The following is a 21136-nucleotide window of genomic DNA, read 5'->3' on the forward strand; positions in this document are numbered from 1 at the left end:
ATTTCCAGGGCAAAGCTCACTTCAAGGTGAATCTTGATTCATCTCAAGGTTAAGACTCATGTAGACTTAATCCTATAAATGTCAGCTGTCACTCTGTTTATCTTCTTTCGCTCTCTACATCAGCTACAGTGTGATGATTCATACTTGCCTTATCTGAAAATAGAACAGGACACAATCATTATGCATACCTGTGGGATAGTAAGCACGCTGACCCCTGATGATGGATCATACGCAACCTGAGTCACCTCCAAACCATCCTTAAACCACTTGAGAGATGTCTCCTTTTTTGCATTTGTCACCTGCGTCAGGAGAGATAAACAACACCTGTAAAAACAGTACAAAGTGTTCTCGAAAGCTGTTGCAAAAAAATTATCTTGTTTGGGTTATATTAGAATTTTAGCTTTGGGTTACAAGGAGGCTCATATGCTATTATACTGACACATTATTTTTTTAGTCACTTTAGACTGCCAAATCCATTCAAGTTAGAATATATGAATATATATTATATGAAGATAAATATGTGCTTAAATAATTTTAGTTTTAATGTAAAAAACTGAATAAACTTTCAGGGACTGCGCAGGTTGAAATGTAAATGTTCCTACACTTTTTCTTCAAAAGTGTACACAAAAAATGTAGACGATAACAGGTTTCACATTTGCATTTGGAAGCTGTGGCTATGAAGTCTGTAACATTTGGCCAAAATAGCTCTCATGTAAAACAGGCTGTCCAAAAATGCAAAAATAAAACAAGCCTGCTACAGAGAAACAGGAACAGTTCAGTTAGTTCTGATAAAAAACCAAACAAAGAATGATCACTGGTGAATTCAGCCACATTTAAAGGCAGAGAGGTGGATCATCACTGAATCCTTTAAATGATTAAAAATGACCTCATCCAAACAAACATCTATCCAAATGAAGAACACCATCCAGGAGGTAGGCATACAATTTATCAAAGGCTACATCTGTACCAGAGCAAATACAGTGCTCAACAAATGTAGTAGAGCACTTATCACAAAAACAAGAAAACACAAATATTCAAGAAATTCAAAAACTCATTTGAAACTAAAAATTGTTGTTTTTTTTTATTTGGCAAATAAACCATTTTTTATGTTTAATTTTATGTTCATACCCACATTTGAAATGAGAAAACAAAACATTCAACCACTAAAATGATTTTTTTCATTCAGAAATGCAAGTAAATAACTGTAATTTGGCATCTTAATAAAAAAATGTTTTTTTTCCAGCTTTTTTAAAAACCAGTAATTCGGAAAATTCATGGATAACAACAAGAATTATATTATAGCATTAAAAATATCATTTTAGTTTGAGAGCTTCCACAGGCTGGTAGATGGAGATCTACAGAAAAATAAAAATGATTTTGGTAATTACCAACACGGTTAGTTTGGTGCGGCTGTGGCATAAACCTTATATCGGGTGATGATCTAATATATTTGCACTTTATGGACAAAAGTATTGAGCCACATCTTTGAACCACATGAATATAAAATTAAGCACCTACTCATGCATTTTGCCTTTGTGAGAGAATGGTTCATTATAAAGAGCTCACTTTTCTTCCATCCTACATTCTTCCATATTACACAATCAGCTGTAAGTGGTATTATTGCAACGTGGAAGCATAAAGAAACCAAAGAAACTCTGTATTAGGAGCTTCATTGCATGGGTTTCCATGGCCTAGCAACTCCTGTGTGTCCCAGTACTTTTGTCCATATTGTGCTTATTAATCACTACAAGGTGCAAACCATTCATCAGCTAACTGATGAAAAAGTCCTCTTTGGACAGATTAAAGTGGAATGACAGAAAGAAAAAGACAAGAAGGCTTAGAACAGCTCAGACTTAAAATTGTTGGTGTGAAAAACATTAGTCAGTAAGTCATAACAGAGTTAGCATAATACTACTAAAATGGTTATAGTACCACCATTTTCTGGGGGTTAGTATAAATGAGATATGTCAGTATTCGGACATATAATATGTAAAAATACCTTGCACTTCATAATTAATTCACAATCCTCATTTACACTCCAGGACAAGAATTCCTGGAAATAAGGACCTTGAAAAACAGAACAAATGATTATCCATCTGTAGTGATCATTTAATTTATTCAAAACAAATAATTCATAACAGTATGTTCAGTACACGCACAGTGGTAGGCGTCTGAAGTATGAATTGTGGTATGATTTAATCAGGAAACATACTGCACAGGAAACACTGGCCCAGGTGGTTTTTCTTTTATAGCTTAGTATTCTGCTTGTAATAGACAGAATGAGTTCTGTGGACTTTGGGTCTCACACGGACTTTGAATAGTGGATCTGATTTGAGATATTCTGTTTACACAAGCGGACACTGGGACATTGGCCTCTACACACAAAAGAGTTTTAGAGCAGAGCCTCTCGTATCAGGTCTCAGAGCTCAGGTGATGAAAACAGAGAATTCAGCGGCACAGGAAGCTTCATGTCTCTCTCTGTGCAACTCTCTAATTTTAATATGTTTCAGCAATACAGCGATTATGAATGCCTGTTGCAACTATTAGCTTTCACCTTGGAATGAGATAAACAAGTCTTTTAAAGCAACAAGGCATCACTGAATGAATAATATCAGTTCACAAAGACATTTCTCAGCATTAGGTCAAACGCTCATCATAGAATATCTGCGCCACTGGCTGTCGTGCTGGTCCTTGATTGTCGTCTCTGATTGCATTAGTTTTATGTTTTTGATGTGTGGAAAATTTCTTACCAGTCTTCCTCTTGTTGTCATGTCGGATTGCATCAGCCAAGGCCAGCGTGTCACGAAACTCTGACAGAGACACAGACAGTGTCAGACTGAGTGCAAGAATGAACCCGAACAAGATCGAAATGGCATTTAATCAGGTGAGAAGTGATTTCAACCTGTTGAAGACTCACTGCAATATAATATCTGTGTTCATATATCCTTTATCAATATAGACACACATGGCACACATCAGCAAAGAAAATCCAATTTTTACATCTAAGCACTATTAAATAAATCACCTAAAGTTGCACGAAACAATATCAGCAGACATTTTTTTGAATGCTCTTTTGCATCACCATCTTTTCAGATCATAGCATGTCAATTTCTCTCCACAACCAACATGTTCAACAAGTTTTCCATTTTCTGTTCCACTTCTCGATGACCTGCGCATGAGGATAAAACTCAGTGAGTGGGGGTGCGACGTAAAAGTGAAGAGAAAATCAGTTCCCATGAGCTTTTTTAAGCTTTTTATTTTTGCATTGCAAAAAAAAAAGTTTTCAGAGATGTTTGCATCATTGTTTTATTTTATTTTTGTATTATTGTTGAATGGTTTTCACCCTTTTATGTGTGTTTCCGTGCTTCTAAATTATTAAGGGAGGGAGATGTATTTTAGTAAAGGCTGCATTTTGGGTTTTTTGCAGTAGCGTGTTTATTTATTCATTAAGTACCTTTTGTGACATGCCTGCTATTCTGTGCAGCTCTTCCTTGTTTATTGGTGATCAGATTTAGCACTAGTCACTTACTATGAGAGAATGACTTACTTTTATCCACAAAGACCAAAGTGAACTGGTTCTTGGCGCGTCCGTCTCTCAGCTGTGCCGTGTACGAGCCCTCATCCTCCTGAGAGAGCTGATCAAACAGTATCTCCACCAAACCTTTGGCCTTGTCAAAGTTGATCTTGCGGTGCTGCAGAAAAGCAAACAAATGTTGCCACACATACAGCACACGCATAGCTCAGATGATCCCAGATGGCAGGTGGACGTGGTGCTTGCAACTACCCTATAGATGGCTCCTCGTACAGAGAGAATACATCATGAAACAGTCACATAAAAGCATCTGAAATGCCATGTGCACACTGAAGATGAAATATTTCTTCTTTTTTTTTTCTATAACACATGCAAACACGCAAACAAACAGTGACACAGAGAAAACAGCCTTTGAGCTCATTTTCACGGCTTTTATGCTCATCAAGATAAGTGTATGCCTTGCATGTTGATAGGCCTCAGTGGTGGATGTGATTTGTGATGTATGGCAAGCCTAAGGGCCCTAATCAGCTAAATGGCTTTTGAATTCACAAACCTCAGCTGTGATCATTTAGAAATAATGTGTAATCAGTGCTGTTCAGATGGAACTCTGATATTGGGAAATAATGGAATAAATGAAAATGAAATACAAGCGATAAATGGAAGCTGCTGAATATAAAGCAGCAGCAAACAAACCAGGGCAAAGAAAATGTAGCCGACAGAGTTGTGAAACCGCAATAAATATGCTGCCTTGTATTTGTTTTTCTCTCTGTGCACACATCAATGCACGGTTCAATAACTACAATGGCAGCGCTGATTATTCTGTGCTCAGTGTCACAACACATATAAGTTTGTTCACATTCAGTTTATGTTCCTTTATGATTATAATGTTTCTTTATTTTAGGCGATCCAACTTTGAATTGCACTTTTACATTTCCAAATTTGGTCTCTTATTACATTACATTACATTAACATTACATTAGTTTATCAATAATAGGGTAAGGATCTTTTTGAAATAGCCTTTTTGCTTCCTTGTTTTTGTTGCTAAAAGTTACTGAGACAGAAATTTTCTTTCTTTCTTTTTTTTAAAACCCTGACCCTTAGGTGACATAAGGTCCAAGCCTCCATGACCCTGAATGGATAAATGGTTAAAAAATGGATGTGTGTGGATATACACTAACTGTGCACTTTATTAAGTGGACTTTGCCAGTGCGTGGTTGTGCTCCTTTTCACCTTCAGAACTATCTACAGATTTGTTGGCAACATATCGATGATGTAAATCTCCCATTCCATCACATTCCAAAGGTGCTCTGTTGGCTTGAGATTTGGTGACTGGGGAGGTCATTTAAGTACAGAGAAGTCATGGTCATGTTTAAGATACAGCTTGAGATAAAGAGAGAACTGCTGAAAGGAGCCATCAGAAGATACTGCTGTCATAAGGGAATGGACATGGCCAACAACTGTTCTTAGGTAGGCTGTGGTGTAACAAGTGGTTGTTTTAGCTACTGTTGCCTTCCTATCAGCTCAAAGCAGTGTGGCCATTCTCCTCTGACCTCTGTTATTGACAAGTATTTAGTCCAGAGAATAGGCGCTCACTGATATTTTCTCTTTTTTGGACTATTCTCTGTAAACCTTAGAGATGGTTGCACAGAAAACTTCCAGTAAATCAGCAGTTTTTGAAATACTCAAATCAGCCTGCCTGGCACCAACAACCATGCCACATTCTAAGTCACTTAAATCACCTTTCTTCATCAGTCTGATGCTCAGTTTGAACTTCTGCAGGTTTTCTTGACAATGTCTACAGGCCTAAAGTCAGTATTTTGCTGCCATGTGATTGGCTGATTAGATATTTGCATTAATGGACAGGTGAGCCAAATCAATTGTCGGGTGAGTAGTATATTTCAACTAGTTGTGTCATAGAAAGGAAAAAGGAAAATTTTTCTTAATATACCGGATTTCTACATTTCAAAGAGCTATTTCTTTATGCACTAGGTGCTAACATTAGTTTATGTTTATGTTTTAACTATTGATTTACTACCCTAAATGTTTTTTTCCTGAAGAACATTGTCCAAATTTGTTTCATGTGTCTTGCCCAGATGTTGGCTCTTTCCCCCACCTTCACCTGAGCTGATCTTTCTCCTAGACCAGGGGTCTGCAACCTTTTACACCCAAAGAGCCATTTGGACCCGGTTTCCACGCAAAAGAAAACACTGGGAGCCGCAAATACTTTTTGACATCTAAAATGAAGATAACACTGTATTGTTTTTTATCTTTATGCTTTGTGTGAACAACTAAGGTGTGCTGCTTATGAAATCCATGAAGTGCTACAGAGAAAATTAAATTATATTTATGTAATCAACACATTTTGAACTCTTAAAGAAATATAACAAAAGGAAAGACACCAACCTGAACTAAAATGATCCATGTAGCAAACAAAAACTGTTGTCAGCCGCCACCCTTATATCGCCTTAGGGCTGTTGGAGCCTTGACCTGACTCTTAAAAAATAATTGGAAAAAAGCACTATGCTGCTGAAAAATGAAAAATAGATATTTGCAAAATTCTGCCTAAATATGTATTTTACCTGGTTAATGCGTGCGGCGGGGCGTGGTTTGCAGCGCCGCTGCAGGGGAGGCGGACGCACCTGAGCGACACCCGCAATCACGCCTCGCTGCCTTTACGTCTGCGCTATCTGTGCTGTTGTGTTGTTGGTGGTGTATGTCGGGCTGTGAGCTGAAAAGCTACAGCCGGCTGTATGCGTACAGCAACCGTGTGTGAAAAGTGCTCAATAAAGAGATGCTCAAAAGCATGCTCATGGAAACATCGTCGGGTCTGCCGTGATTTGTTTACAATGGGACTTCTGCTCCTGAACCTCTGCGCACAGAGTCCGCAAATCGGGGCTATACGAAGTCAGTTTATGCACGGTGTTTGTCTATAGTTCACGGTGGAGAACAGCTGCTGACATAATGTGGATCCGAAGATCCATAATTGGCCTACCTGGGGTTGAAAGTCTCGATAAATGCACGGCGTTTCGGCGGGTATACCGGCTTCCGCGAGTGTGACTCTAATTTTGAGCGATGAAAAAAATAATAGAATATAATTTTATTTTTATATTTCAATATCACAATAATCTTCCAGTTTAGAACTACAAGTTAAAAAAGAACTAACATAAATAAAATACACTTCAGCTAAATACTTCTAATTTATTTGCCCAAACCAGGCGGAGCCGCACTTTAAGGACTAAAGAGCCGCATGCGGCTCCGGAGCCGCAGGTTGCCGACCCCTGTCCTAGACTATGTAAAATTAGCACAGCTTCCAGGCCTGTCTGCTGCCACGCACACCTGCTCTTCATCTTTGCTGATAGCCTTACCATCCTGCATCTCAGGATGTTTGTTTAAACAGTAATTGCTGTTTTGAATTCACACTGACTTGTCATAAACACAGATGCTTGCATCTACACCTGATTATTTTCGCCCGGTAGGGTTTCATGACATCTGCAAATTTCCCACGTTGTGAGCATGAAAGGGGGGAATTTTCAGCAAGCTTTGATGTCACTACCTGGGGATTCAAATGTATTCTATATTACATAGCAGAAACGGAAAGCTGTAAATCTGGTTTGTGGCCACTTGAAGAATTTGAACGTGTGAACAAGTGTGTCTGTACAACATCACAGATCAGCACAGATAACTCTTAATTTGAACCATGACCAAATTACTGTGTTATAATTAGTGACGTGTTGTAGCATTTAATATCTGGTAGTTTGTTTTACACGCCCAGAAATTTGGAACCAAATCAATCAAAAATCTCATGACAACACTGAGCTTGTAGTCAAACCGTCCAAAAACCCTCCTTCCTTTTCCAAATCGCGACTTAATCCTGATTGAAAATGTCATGAGGTGTGTCAACAAAGATGCAAAAGATTTATGGACTTCACAGAAGAGTCTTGAATGTGCAGAGAATCCAACTGCACTGAGACTAGACTTCATTTCTAATCTGGGTCTGCTGTGTTGAAATGACAACATCCAGAAGATGGACTACAAAAAAGCTCATCTTAGATACTTTGCCCCATATTTTCTTACCATGTTGGATTATGCAGGCTACATAAATGTAGACAACCAGGTAAAAAAAAAAATTCACTCTAATTTTCTCCACCCGCTAAAAACACAAGCCGATTTACTTTTTCCCCCATTTATTTCTCTTCGCTTTGATCATCTGTAGCTAATTACCTTTCTTAACAGATCACTAAGTTAAATGTTCACACACAGCAGCAACTCCATCACAAGCACATTTTGATAAAGAAGCTTAACCTTCATAGTTTGCCTGTAGTTTTAAAAAATTGTAGAAAGTTCAGTTAATATCGGCAGATTTGTTAATTATAGTATAAAATGCAAAACGCAGAGGTAATTTATATGATCTGTGTTATATGTCAGTTTTACTGAGCATTTGTCTTCCTGAACTGCCAGACTGTGCATTTCTTTGGATTACGGGATACCGATATCTTTTCTTTCGTAAAGGATGAAGCACCTTATTTTAATTATGATGAGCTCCTATTATGGCTTTCATGCAAATATTTCCAAGTCACTTCACTCAAATAAGATGTTTCCTAGACAAACAAGATCACAAGTGACCTCTACTCACTCATTTCTGCAGATATTGATGTCCCAAAACTAACCTGGCACAGGTGATATAAACTGCTGTTCAACACTAATAGAGTAACCTTGAGCAGCTTAAAAAGTGGCCCATTGGCAGATCCTTACATTAACAATTCTTAACCATTTAAAGGTGAGCAATGGTAGTATTTCTCAGGGTTTGTGAACTCCTCAACTCTCAGATTGGCAAGGACACAGGATAACCAGATCAGTGGCTCTTACCGGCGTGCTGGAGATTTCCCGGTCATTGAAGATTAGACGGAGCTCAGCTGCATTACTCAGACTCTCAGTTTGAAGCCAAAGCCGTACACTGCCTTTCTCAGAAACCTCCACCTGCCAGGCCGACTTCAATGCAATCACTGCCAAAGATAAATTAAAGGCAGATTAAGTGATCAATATGTCATGAATAAATACTAATAACACTAATTCCAGTGATTAAAATAAGCCGATAGCACTATGTGAGCTCTTCCTCATATATTATAATGTCTTAGCAGTACGTACACGGATTTCTGACTTGCCAACTGAGTTCTTTGAGCCGTTCAAGATCTGGGAAAAAAAAAGTCCAACAGAAACTCAAGGTTAATTATAGTTTGATCTGAACACGGGTTACATAATGCAGTTGTATTGCCAAAGTACCAGTGAATAGTGCAATAGTTGACATGGTCTGACTTTAATGCAGAAAAGTTGATTGAGAACATCTGCTTAGCTGAGTGACCTTGTGGAAGCGGCTGTGAGCAGAATAATTACTTGCTTGCGAGAAAAGCTTGATAAAGCTTAAAATTAAAGGCTCTGTATATTCCTGCTGCCGTCAGCTTCTTCAATAAGAGACAACTGAACGTTTTTCATTCTGATGAAAGTTACATTTAGAAAGGGGCAAGGGGAGCTTGCAAGTTTACCACTTTACCTTCAGCTGTGAAATCGTAGCTGGACGACTGCTGGGGGTTGTCGCTCATGTTCACCGTGTAGAGACCCAGATCCTCCTCAGAGGGGTCTGTGAAGGTGAGGACTGACCTGACAGACAATGAAAAACAAACCGATGCATGTACAGAGCTTCATCTGTCTAACCAGAAACACAGGTGCCGTTTTGCGCTCTCTGCTAGGCTTTTGGCCTTAATTTGTTCGAGTCATCTGAGGATTATTGTCAGAAAATATAGCTTTAGATGCTATAAATAAGTAGATTAATGTACTCAGAGTGAATCCCAGGGAAATATGCGCTCACTGCCCACTTCATTAGTTTTACCTTGCTAGTATTGGGTTGGTTCCTTTTTTGTCTTCAGAGCTTCAGAGCAGTCTTAATTCTCTATGGAATAGATTCAACAAGATGCTGAAGATGTCTTATTCCACCACATCTCAAACATGCTCTGTTGAACTGAACTCTGGTGAATGAGATGATTTCAGCTTTGTGACACGGAGTGATGTCCTACTGAAAGCAGCTATCAGAAGATGGGTGCGCTTATGCTGTTCATGCCAAATTCTGACCCACCGTCTGTATATCGCAGCAGTAATCCAGACTCATCAGACCAAAACTGTGTGAGTCCTGATCTCAGTGTCCTGTTCTCAGGAGTGGCACCTGGTGTGGTCTTCTGCTACTGCAGCCTATCTGCTTCAAGCCTCGTGGTGCTGTGTGTACAGCGATGCTCTTTTGCATACCTCAGTTCTATCAAGTGGTTATTCGAATATGAAACCGAAATGCACCAAGTCTTTTTTACAACTTCAAACACACTTTCCCTTTCATAAATGCTGTTAGACATTTTCAGAGAGGAAATGATGATTGCTCCACATTGCACATGAAAAACCTACCTATTCGTCTTGGTTTCTGCTCTAGCTCTCTCAGCACCGATTGGGTCTGTGTAATTTTTGCTCCAGAGGAATTTGCTCTCATCATTCATCTCAGCAGCTTCGTATCCCAAAAATATGAAGCCATCATCATCCACACCAATCTCGATGTTTTTGGTGCCTGAGAAAGAGAAGCCTGCTTAGAAGGGGTTGTGTATTTCACTTTATTCTACAGTGCTTCTGTTGTTGTAGAAGTATAGCACTATATAAGTAATAGTCCATTTAGTGCCACCAAATTGAACATAGTGCATATGCTGGATAGTGCATATTTTTCACTGCTTGGGTGTACAACACTATCCAAAAGTCTTGGTCCATTCCTCATTTCTTTATATTTTGCAAGGAAAATGAGAAATAAGGGCATGAATGTATTGAAACATGTGAATATAAATGGAAATACGCTGGATAAGGGAAAAGTTTGTACAATTTCAAGGTGCCTGAAAATCAGTGTTTATTCTCTTTTAAGCAAGCTTTAGTGTGCTTTCTTTACGTGGACTTTAGGAATACTTCTACAGTGACATTCAAAGCTCTTCTTATGGTATTGGCTGCCTTTTGAGGATCCCACACTGCTTCAATAATGTCAGGGTTGGGGCTGTGGGAGGGCCGATCCATGACTGATAGTGTTCCACTGTGTGTTTTCCTGTCCAGGTATGCTTTCACAGCATTGGCACTGTGTTCGGGATCACTGTCATACTGAAAAAAAAATTAAGCTATTGCCAATCAGACACTCCATGGTGGCTCCATAGTGTAGTGATTTACACATTAGCCTAACAAATGAAAAATCACAGTTGGAATTTGGGACAGACATACATCCCTTGGGGGTTCCATCAGGAGGGACATCTGGCATAAAAATCTGTCAAACCAAATATGTTTAGCTACTTGCTGTGGCAACCCCATGAGCATAAGAGAGCAGCTGAAAGTAGCTTACCACTAAAATCCATCAAAATCTATCATTTTAGTGGATCAAAATCTGGCGTGATGTGAATCATAATCACATCAAATTTGACAAGCTCTTGGCATGTCTCAGTCTTTTCTCTCCATTTTCTGTCTTTAAAAATGAGTTCTTGACAGCCACACTTTCACTGAGTAATTTCTGAAACGGTTTAAGGATCAAATGAAAGGGCGGATCCATTTCTTGGGGCTTGTGTCAGGTCTTTGCTGGACTTTTCTAATGTTTTAAGGACATAATTGTCATATACTGTCCTTCCACAGAGCCTGGAGAGCTACTGCTCAAGACCACTTAAAAAAATTAAAACATAGAAACTCTGACTCCACATAAGAAAAATATAAAGAATGAGTTTTGGCTCAAGACTTTTGCAAAGTACTGCATAGTAGTTAAAGTACTGCATGTTTTGCTGGATTTAAAATGTATTATTTATTTATTTTTTTAGGAAACCGCCTTGTTTGCTTTGTTGTATAGAGCTAAAGCTGTTCCTGTTTCCTGTGTTTATGCTAAGCTGGGTTAACCATCTCCTGACTTCTCCTTCATATCTGACAGACAAATTTGAGATCTTTATTTATATATATATATATATATATGAGATTTTAATTTGTATTGTATGTTTAGAAGCCGGATAGCTAACCTGGTTGTGTCTGAGCTATCACCGGTTCAGAGGGCAGAGAGGCACGACCCACTCCAGCCTCATTGATAGCCGACACACGGAAACGGTAGGTCTCACCCACCTGAAGTCCTGACACCTGGATGCCATTAGAAACACATCAAATATTTAACAGTCACTGTCATAATTCATCACAATCATTTAAACATTTTTACCCCCAGACTCACAAAGTAATGAAATTCTGGTATGGAGGTCAGAGATAATTTTTACACTGATAACAATCCAGTCATAGTCTAAACCACACCGTCATCGCTTGCCCTGTCACCTGATTAAATTTTGAACATGCTAATACTTCGCTCACCTTGTAACGTGTGTCAGAAATAGTTTTTTCACTCAGAGCAGTCCAGTTCTCTGATTGGTCACCCTGGCTGATTTCGAGCAAATAGCCAGTGACGGGGCTTCGTCCTTCATACAGTGGAGCAGCCCATAAGAGCACCAGGGAGCCGTTTCTCACCTCCCTGATCTCCAGGTCGTAGGGGCAGCCTGAGAGAGAGCAGAACAGATCATGGACTTTGAACGCAGGGCAACAATGTGAGGCCAGAAAAGTTCGGTAAAAGTGCACAGACACAAAAACAGCATGTCTTTGTCACAGTGGAAAGTCATTACAGAGCAAACTATAAATAACAATAAAGTCAAAATGAGTACAATGACTTTCCTTAATCTACCCCGACTGACTTCATCCCAGAATGTGGTAGCTAATTTGCTTAATGATTTTGGGTCACTTTTAAATCATTAATGGCACAGAGGAAAGCCCATTTGCCAAGATTAACGAGTTGCGCCTTAAAAGTGGCAGATTTGAGAGAGCCTTTTTCCATTTTCAATATTAATGGCACGCAAAGCTGATATGAGCAGGGTCAGAGTGGCTGGGATGTCTACTGAGCCTCGACTCTGGACTCTAGGTAACCTAAAGGGAATGCCCGGAGACACTGCTCAGGGCTGAAAATGCATCTCCCCTGCCTTAAGTGTAGCCAACAGGCTTTAGATTGCTCTAAAACCATTTTCTACTCTTAGAATTGTTTTATTGCAGTGAGAATAATAATTTCAGGCCTGCATGCACCACAGCTATTAAATGTCCAGGCGTTTTATTTGGAAGGGGCAGCCAATCACAAGACTGAAAGGAAGCTGAGTTGGCCTGTTTCAGATGGAGGATAAACTGAGAGGCAGCATCAAATACAAGATAAGTGTTATTTTGAATCATGCAAAGCTGATGGTAGAGTCTACCATCAGCTTTAAATAGGCCTGTGGGTGACACATCAGTCTAACGTCAATCAAAAGTAAGAAAACAACAAAATTATTATTTATTGTTACTGCATTAACAGTGGGTCAAAATATAAAGTTAAAACTTTAACTGGTTTCATTTAACAAAAATATAGATACTACATTATTTCCATCATTAGTCATTTATTGCTTCAGTGACTTTTTCCTACTTTTTCCGTAGTGTTTTCAGTGTCTTGCTTTGGGATACCAACAACCATCCACAGCAATATTTGAGCACAAGCCACAGATGATAAACTCATAATGAATTCCACTAACTGCATCTAACTGCAGGCTGTTTTTGTAGATACTGTGTTTTCACTTGACCACTAACCTCTGCTATTATTCTGCGCTTTAATGGCACAATATGCAAATAAGCACATTTTTTTCTGGAACCAAAATATGTATGTATGTGAGGTGACCACACACACTTCCACTGATTTATATAAATGGGCCCTCAAGTTGATGGATGGTCTTGTATCTGTCTCATCTCCCGTCACAGAAGCCAAGGTCAACAAACAGAGGAAACTGAATGCCAGGAGGGCACTGATGGAGGCACGTAGCTCAGGGGATAAAACAGTTTTGTGTATAAATGTAACAGAAAACTTTTAATATTTAAGTTCTTACAGTTACAGTGCAACATGCAAATTACATTGTGGAAAGTGAACATGGATTTGAGCTCTGATCAAAAGCTTTTGTTAACATCTTCATATTAACAGAGTTATTTATTTCAGTAAGCTAGACCCTGTTTAAAATAAATAAAGAATATATTTTTATTCATAACAAAGACAGGTCCAAAAAACAGTTTTCCAGCTTCTAATAGCTACAGTTCCACTAATGGATTCTAAAATGACTCAGTCCCCATTGACTCCCATGTTGAGATGCCTGACTTCAGAGATAAAATTAACATGTTTACAGACTGCTGAAAAACATGAGATGGGTCTCTACAGTTAATTTCCACTTCAAAAATAATTTATGGTCAACCTTTGCACTGTATCCCAGTATAAATGGTATTATATTAAAAAGGGCCACTAACTATATGTGTTGTGATGGAAGAAGTGTTTAGGGTCTTTAATTAAGGTAGGGGTGTATTGTTCAATGGGCTAATTCATGCATGAAAGGGTTGCTCACATAAATAAACCAGCGATAAGCAAAACAAAGTGCAGAATTGATGATTTAAACATTTTAGTACTTTAAAAGTAAAGCATGCATAACGGAAATTTAACTTCACCTGGCTCTGGCATCGTCCACTTCTCACATAGGAAAGCTTCACTGGGTTCAGACGGTTTCCCGATGCCGACCACGTTGGCAGCAAACACACGGAATTGGTAGAAATGTCCACTTGTCAGGTTGCAAACCTACAGAAACATTTACAATACACTTTACAATACACCTGTGTCTTGGGGTAATATAGTAATTAAAAAAAAAACAACCCAGATATAAAATATTGCTATTTGTTTATGGCACCTTATTGTAATACTGAGTTGTAATATTACTCAGATCTTCCCATTGTTAAAGCAAAGCTGTTCCCTGGTCATGAAACTGGTAAATACATGGCATATTACTCTTAACACTTTTATATTACTTTTAATACTGTTTCTAAGAACATCAGTGTAGTGTTATTTATCTGGCACAAACAGTGATTAAAGCTTTTATTCATATAAATCAAAACCAAGTACTTGAAAACATGGATATGATGTCCCATCAAGCAGGGCCAAAACGCTCCCTCCTTGAACAGTTAAGCCCTCTTGACTCAGGAAGGCATTTTACGACATATTTTCTCTGGAGATGCTGCCACAGCATTTTTCTGCAGCCTGTCCCCAGACACTTCTGCTTTGGAAAGACGGGGGAATCAGCCTTATTGATCGGCTCATTGATCTTTCTATTCACAGCCACTTAGACTTTAAGGCCCTTATCGGCGCTGTGAACACTTGTGAACCTCTGCTTCTACTTTCAGCTCTCCACCAGCAACTAATTGACACAACCACAGAGAGCTTTCTTCACTGTATCTAAAATACGCCACCCGACATCTGCTACCATGCTCGGATCATCAAGCTACAGACCCCTGGGCACGACGTGCATGCGCCCTGTGCTCGTGCCCAGAATGCTCTCTGGACAATCCAGCCTGCAACAGTCTGCAAGTCTCTTTATTAACTAACGATCTCCCTCTAACCACACTTAGGTGGAGGAACAATCATGGTATTAGACTGAGATAAAGCCCATCACAAGAAATGACTGCAACTTTCATCCACTAGATGGCAAACAGGATGCATGTGATTATTAAAGAACTATTTTCCATCCTCCATTGGGTCACCTTTTTTATAGAGAGTTTTATCAGCGAAGCATCTGCAAGGTTGGCTGATGAAAGGCTGAAAACATGACCTGTACTTCACCTAGACTTGAATGTATCCATATTTTTTTTCTTTTGCAGCTTCTCTACATTTTAGGAGTGAAATATCATATTTTCTATTCCACTGTATTCATCTGAAGTTTTTTGTTGTTGTTATTTTGCAGGTTAGGAAGGATATTTCATTAAAAAAAGGAATCATAAAAAAGTGTTTCAGATTTTTATCATTTTATCTTAAAAAGCAGTCTAGACAGTTTTGATGGTTACATTTAAATATCAGTTTGAGGCTCACAGAGAAGCCTGTTAATATAAGTTGATTTATACTTTATAACAAGCAAGCTACAGCAAAAGATTAATTAATATGCATTCATGCATCAGACTTAACAAAGCAGTGTTAGTGTGTCACTCAAAGTAGCATTTGCTCTGGAAAACAAGTGCTTTTGCTCTTTTATTAACTGGTAAGTATATGCATATGATAATACTTCTGTACTGTAAGTAGGATTTTATATGAAGAACTTTCACTTGTTACAGTAGTTGTACAGTATTTTATTGATACTTCTACTTAAGTGAGCAATCTGTGTACTCGTTTTAGTTAAGTGAGAGAAAAACAGGAGGTTAAAGTCTGTTTTTGTCTTCTAAAATGGGCTCCTGATGTTCCTTTGTGACAGCTAAAGCAAAGAAGCTTCCAAACCAAAATCATGAGCACAGCTCCAGACAGAAAAGCAGCCCTGAGCTCAAAATTGCAGCACAATCGATGTTCTAATGACTCTAATTTGCATCCAGGAAGCCAGCAACTTGATTCAAATGAAAGCTCACACCGGGAAAAGGATTCTGTGCTTCTTGAAGATGTAATGTTGAAAGGGCTTGTTTAGCCCAAAAGGGGGCGCTGCGTGGTCTCATCACAGGGTTTCTTCTTCAGCAAAAGGGGTCTCCAATCCTAAAAAGTGTGCACTTTGCAACACGTGGGGCTAATCTTGATTTATGGTGGCGCAGTCATTTTCGTTCTAATTGGCTTTGTCTTTGTTTTTCCCAGGAGCTAAAAACAGCCACTCACACATAACACATTTGCACAATGTCTAATTACAGAGCACCTGTAATCTCTCTGAGACAGGTTAAAGATTTAACTTTCCTCTGGGTCTCCATGGACACTGCTTGTTGCCTAGTGACACAGCCAGTGCGGATGAGGGAGCTTTGGCCATTATTACCATTATTTAGAGGCAACTGCAAAATCCAGAAATAACTTTTATTATTGTCATTATTATAAAAGTCCTTAATGCAAGGACTAGCAAGTGACTAGAAATCTCTCTGTGCACTTATTCTTTTTTTATTATTTTCATCAAAAGTATAACCGCATGTTCTTTGTTTTTCTGCTGCTGTCAGTAAGGGGAAATGCATGCAAACATGTTTTCTGCTGACATAAGGAAACACTACATAATGCTAGCACTTTTGTATTGTTTATGCTGCCCATACTAACTGTAAAATCTTTGATGACTGTATGAATAAATAATAATAATAATGAAAACAATGCCGGCCTGCTGTTGTTTTGCAGGTATAAATTTTACCATGTTGGCATTCTACCTTAAAGCTCTAGGCTCACTGTCTTAGCTGCTAATTAGCACAGAAAAGTGTGGAATCAGTTTTGACCTGATCTTGGTGCTAAATGGTGCCTCATGCTAAAGAGGACGCCGATGTCTTGACATTTTTAAAACCAATCCATCCAAACAGTTTGACATTTTTCTAATAAAAAAATGACAACTGTACACAGAGGTTGACTATAAAAAGGGGATGAGCTCTATTTCCCAAGGAAGCTGAGATCTTTCAATGTGTGCAAGAAAATATTGGAGGTCAGTGAGCTGTGGAAAGTGCAGGCTGCTTAACTGTGGTCTGCTGGAGAAGAAGCATCAAAGCCGGTGACAACGACATACTGACTAAACTGATCAGGAAGGCCGACTCTGTGACTGGCTGTAAACTGGACACTTTTGAGGCTGTGGTGTTGACGAGGTCGCTGAACAAACTGCTCTCCATCATGGATAGTCCTGACCACCCTCCACAGCACTTGCTGGACAGGCAGCAGCTGCACCCCTTACCTAACAGACTGATTCAGCTCAGCTGCCACGATGATAGGCAAATGCAATAACACTCTACAATCCAACATATCTGTCTGGCACGTAATCATGTTTCCTCTCATTTACAAAAAGTATTGACATTGCTACTTTGTCAGGGTAGCTGTAGCTCAACAGGTAGCGCAGGTCGTCTATGCATTGGAAGGTTGCCAGTTTGATCCTTGGCTGCTCCAGCCTATATGCCAACTATCCTTGAGCAAGATACTAACCCCAAATTGGTCTCTTTAAAAACTGCATTGCAAAGTCTGCTCTGCTTTTTGTGCCAGTCTGGTTGACAGCAGCCAACACATTTCACTGAAATCCAAAAACTGTGCCTGTGCCTGTGTCTGTAACTGTAACCAGACCATCACCTAAGTCAGCACTTAAATTTCAGAGAAATGGTCCAAAACTTTCAGCATTACCCACCTTGAACTGGCGCTCTTTGACAGGTTTGACGTTGACCTCTCTCCATATTTCCATGCCCTTTTCCTTCTGGTCCAGATAGTAGCCACGTACAGGGCTTCCCCCGTCAGAGAACGGAGCCCTCCAGCCCAAAACCATCTCTGATCCAGTGCATAGCAGAAGGACGATGGCAGAGGGAGCAGAAGGAACATCTGGACAAGCAGAAGGAATTGGGGGAAAAAAAATCATATAGATGAGAAAGTCTCAGCAGGCACTCCTTCTTGCTAAATAGACCAAAAAATGCCAATAACTCTCTGGCCGACAACAGCTTCTGTCCAAATTTTCAAACTCACAACTCTAGGCCTGCATTAGACTTTCTCCAATGATAACGAAAGAAATATTCACCTCATATTCTATTTGACAAAAATGTATTCCTCACAAAGAATTGGATTCAAGCTATTATCCCACAGGTAATGGTAGAGTAGCAGAATAGATGTGAGATTATTCTGACAGTGAGTGCCAAGTGAAATGAGTCATAACTCTACTATACTGCAGGCTGCAGAAAGCATATTATCTGAGACTGCAAGAAGGGTCAGTGGCTTTTCATGTATAGTCACTCTCTACCGGATTAGTCATTTGGTAGAGCTTACTTGACAAAACATATAGACTGTTAGGTGACAGGATCACAATTTCCGTTAGATATGATAACAGGAACAGTGAACAGTGTTGTGCTATATTAATGCAAGCTTTTATTTCTCTGCCTTCTTTGTTAAATATTTTCTGAAAATGATTTTGCGTTACCTAAAATGCTGCAACTATGTGGAGGACACCAAATAACAAATGTAGGGTGAATGTTGGAAGCCTTTCATTGTCCTGCTTTACAATGCATATGCATTAATGGGGACTCGTGAGGCTGCAAATGAAAACTACCAGTGTGAAAAACAAAAACCCATTCTACCAAGACTGAGTGAAAGCTGAGAAAAAGCAAAAGAAAATTATTAAACTGTGATGAGAAGTTTACAAACACACATTATGGGCATGAATGTCATGATAATTTGGGGTTTTAATGATTGACCAGGTCAAAGAAATCCAGAGTGGAGTGTTTTCACAGCGTACTTCTTTAATAACTGAGGGCAAAAGTTTGAATTTGTTTTGGGTTTTCTATAATCCACACATGGTCAAAATTATACATAGAGGCTGAAAAATATACATACACTCACTTAAATCTTTTAATAAGTGGTGCTGAAGGTTCTACAGTGTCTTTTCACATGACAAAACCAAGGCCGATTAACTTCTCATTAGTGATCTTGATTGACTTCAGCTGGCAGTTTCTCTTTTCTAGCATTGAAAACGATTTATTAGACGACACTTATTTGATTGACCAATCAGATTCATGGGAAAATCTAAGGATTTCAGTGAAGATATAAGCAGAATTACAGATTTAAACAAGTTGTGAAGGAGCCATTTGTAAACAACTGTAACAGATTCTAAGATTATCAGTAAAAACAACTGTACGCAAGTACAAGTCATTTGGATGAATCATCACTTTGCTTGGAAGAAGACTCAAATGGTCACCTTCAGATGACAGGAAACTGATGAGGATGTTCAAGACAATCCAGGAACCACCGAGTCTCAAGCCACTGAAGCTGGCACTGCTGGAGGTTTACATCGCCGTGGACTGAGAGGATGCTGACTAAGACAGAAACCCCTACTCTAAAATTAACACCTTTAAGATCAACTGAAATGTGTAGCTGCCCTAGGGCTAACTTTACACTTCTCTAATGGCCTTCCCAAAGCCCTGGCCTCAACCCTATTAAAATTTGTGAACTCCACTTAAAAGCCAAGAAGCCAACCTATTTAAACTCCACCAACTCTGCCAAGAAGAGTGGTCAAATATCCAGGTTGAATAATGTCAGAGGGCTGTTGACAGCTATCTTTTAATAACAGTTAAAACAAATCATTAAAATCTCCGGATTATTATGACATTCATGCCTATGATTAGCATATGCATACCACAACTGTATACCAAAAAACCCTGAACATACTCAGTACTCACTGCCATTTAAATATTATAATATAGTGTAAGTGCTCTGAGTTAGATGCTGAATAACAGAATTACAAAATATTCACAAAGTATTTAGTATTTTATGTTTTTGTCTGGCAGGCATGCTTACAAATGGCTGATTTGACCATGATGGGCTGAGACTCGTCTGAATAGCTGCTGTTTCCTGCTCGGCTCACACACTTTACTCTAAACACGTAGTCCTTCCGAGTCTTGAGGCCATGGACTGTAAACCTGAGGAGAGATTATGTTCAAATCACACATATTGTAGTTCTGCATTTTCTATGATTTTCATTTCTATTTCTTTTGTTTGTTTTTAATTCAGTTTATTTCCACAGTTGATTTGCTGATTTCAGTTTAGCTTTTGCAGTTTGAACATATTTAGTTGTAGTCTAATTTCAATGTAGTTTTAGTCTTTTTAAGTATTAATGTCAGGTGGGCCAGAGGCAGGATTTAGGACAATTACTATAGATATAATATGAAAAGAAAGAACTTTTTCAAAGCAGTCTCTTAGGTGTCTAAAGCCTCAATAAACATTCCCATCAAAGGCTCACCAGACAAGCTTTCATAACAAATTTTACCAATACTAAAACTAAAGAAATCTGAAAGTAATATTGATATTACTTTCAGTTTTTCTGCTAAAGTAAAGAAACTTATCTGTTTACACTTAAAAAGTTTCTTTTTTATTTTAATTCAGTTTCTTTTTATATCTAGTGTTAGTTTTAAGATTAGTTTTAGTTAACTATAATAACCTTTATTTATCATGCATATCACTTACAATTATCTGGAAATGGCCTATGAAAGTAGATCATTTTAGCTGTCACTATAACTTAATTGTATTCATACTAACATTTTTCCCACATACCTGGTTTTAGCAAAGGGCTTGTTGTTAATTGTCTTCCAGTTGTGTTTGCCAGCTTCACTGTAGTACAGATAATATCCCAGGATGCCGTTTTTGTCTTTGGGCTCTTGCCACTGCAGCAGCACAGAGGTGTCTGTGTCTCTAATTGCCATGACGGAGTGAGGTGGAGCTGGCACAGCTGGTAATAAACAAAAAAAAAAAAAAAAAAAATCAGCCAAAACATGAAACTTAAAATGGTAAAACGAAAACTGACTACAAGATAGAATAGACCTATTTTTCTATCAACAATCTCCTCAGGAGTTGGCCCACAGTAGAGCTTGCCGATTGTAACTTTGTTGTTTTCCATACTGAAATAATCTAGAGTAGCATTATAATTCAAGGACTCTATCATTGCTTCCCTGTCTTGTGCATACACACATGCACTCACACACACCTACATTTGATCTACAGGTCCTAGAAATGCCTGTGTGGGCTCTCCC

General features: G+C 38.8%; 1 protein-coding gene across 3 annotated transcripts in view; it reads right to left on the minus strand.

The window, feature by feature from the left end:
• myom3 (myomesin 3) overlaps nucleotides 1-21136 on the minus strand; it is a 69902-nt gene that overhangs the window by 3145 nt on the left and 45621 nt on the right. For all 3 annotated transcript variants that reach the window (XM_003450553.5, XM_025911714.1, XM_025911715.1), the window contains 14 exons: nucleotides 20661-20835; nucleotides 19908-20029; nucleotides 17758-17945; nucleotides 14114-14240; nucleotides 11930-12111; nucleotides 11593-11707; nucleotides 9977-10133; nucleotides 9081-9187; nucleotides 8678-8722; nucleotides 8399-8535; nucleotides 3548-3692; nucleotides 2751-2810; nucleotides 2000-2067; nucleotides 189-299 (listed from right to left, as the gene is read on the minus strand). In XM_003450553.5, the coding sequence (XP_003450601.2) occupies nucleotides 189-299; nucleotides 2000-2067; nucleotides 2751-2810; nucleotides 3548-3692; nucleotides 8399-8535; nucleotides 8678-8722; nucleotides 9081-9187; nucleotides 9977-10133; nucleotides 11593-11707; nucleotides 11930-12111; nucleotides 14114-14240; nucleotides 17758-17945; nucleotides 19908-20029; nucleotides 20661-20835 (1739 nt within the window). The remainder of the gene's footprint in view (nucleotides 1-188; nucleotides 300-1999; nucleotides 2068-2750; nucleotides 2811-3547; nucleotides 3693-8398; nucleotides 8536-8677; nucleotides 8723-9080; nucleotides 9188-9976; nucleotides 10134-11592; nucleotides 11708-11929; nucleotides 12112-14113; nucleotides 14241-17757; nucleotides 17946-19907; nucleotides 20030-20660; nucleotides 20836-21136) is intronic.

Source organism: Oreochromis niloticus, linkage group LG11 (assembly GCF_001858045.2).
Source record: "Oreochromis niloticus isolate F11D_XX linkage group LG11, O_niloticus_UMD_NMBU, whole genome shotgun sequence".
NCBI classification, from domain to species: domain Eukaryota; kingdom Metazoa; phylum Chordata; class Actinopteri; order Cichliformes; family Cichlidae; genus Oreochromis; species Oreochromis niloticus.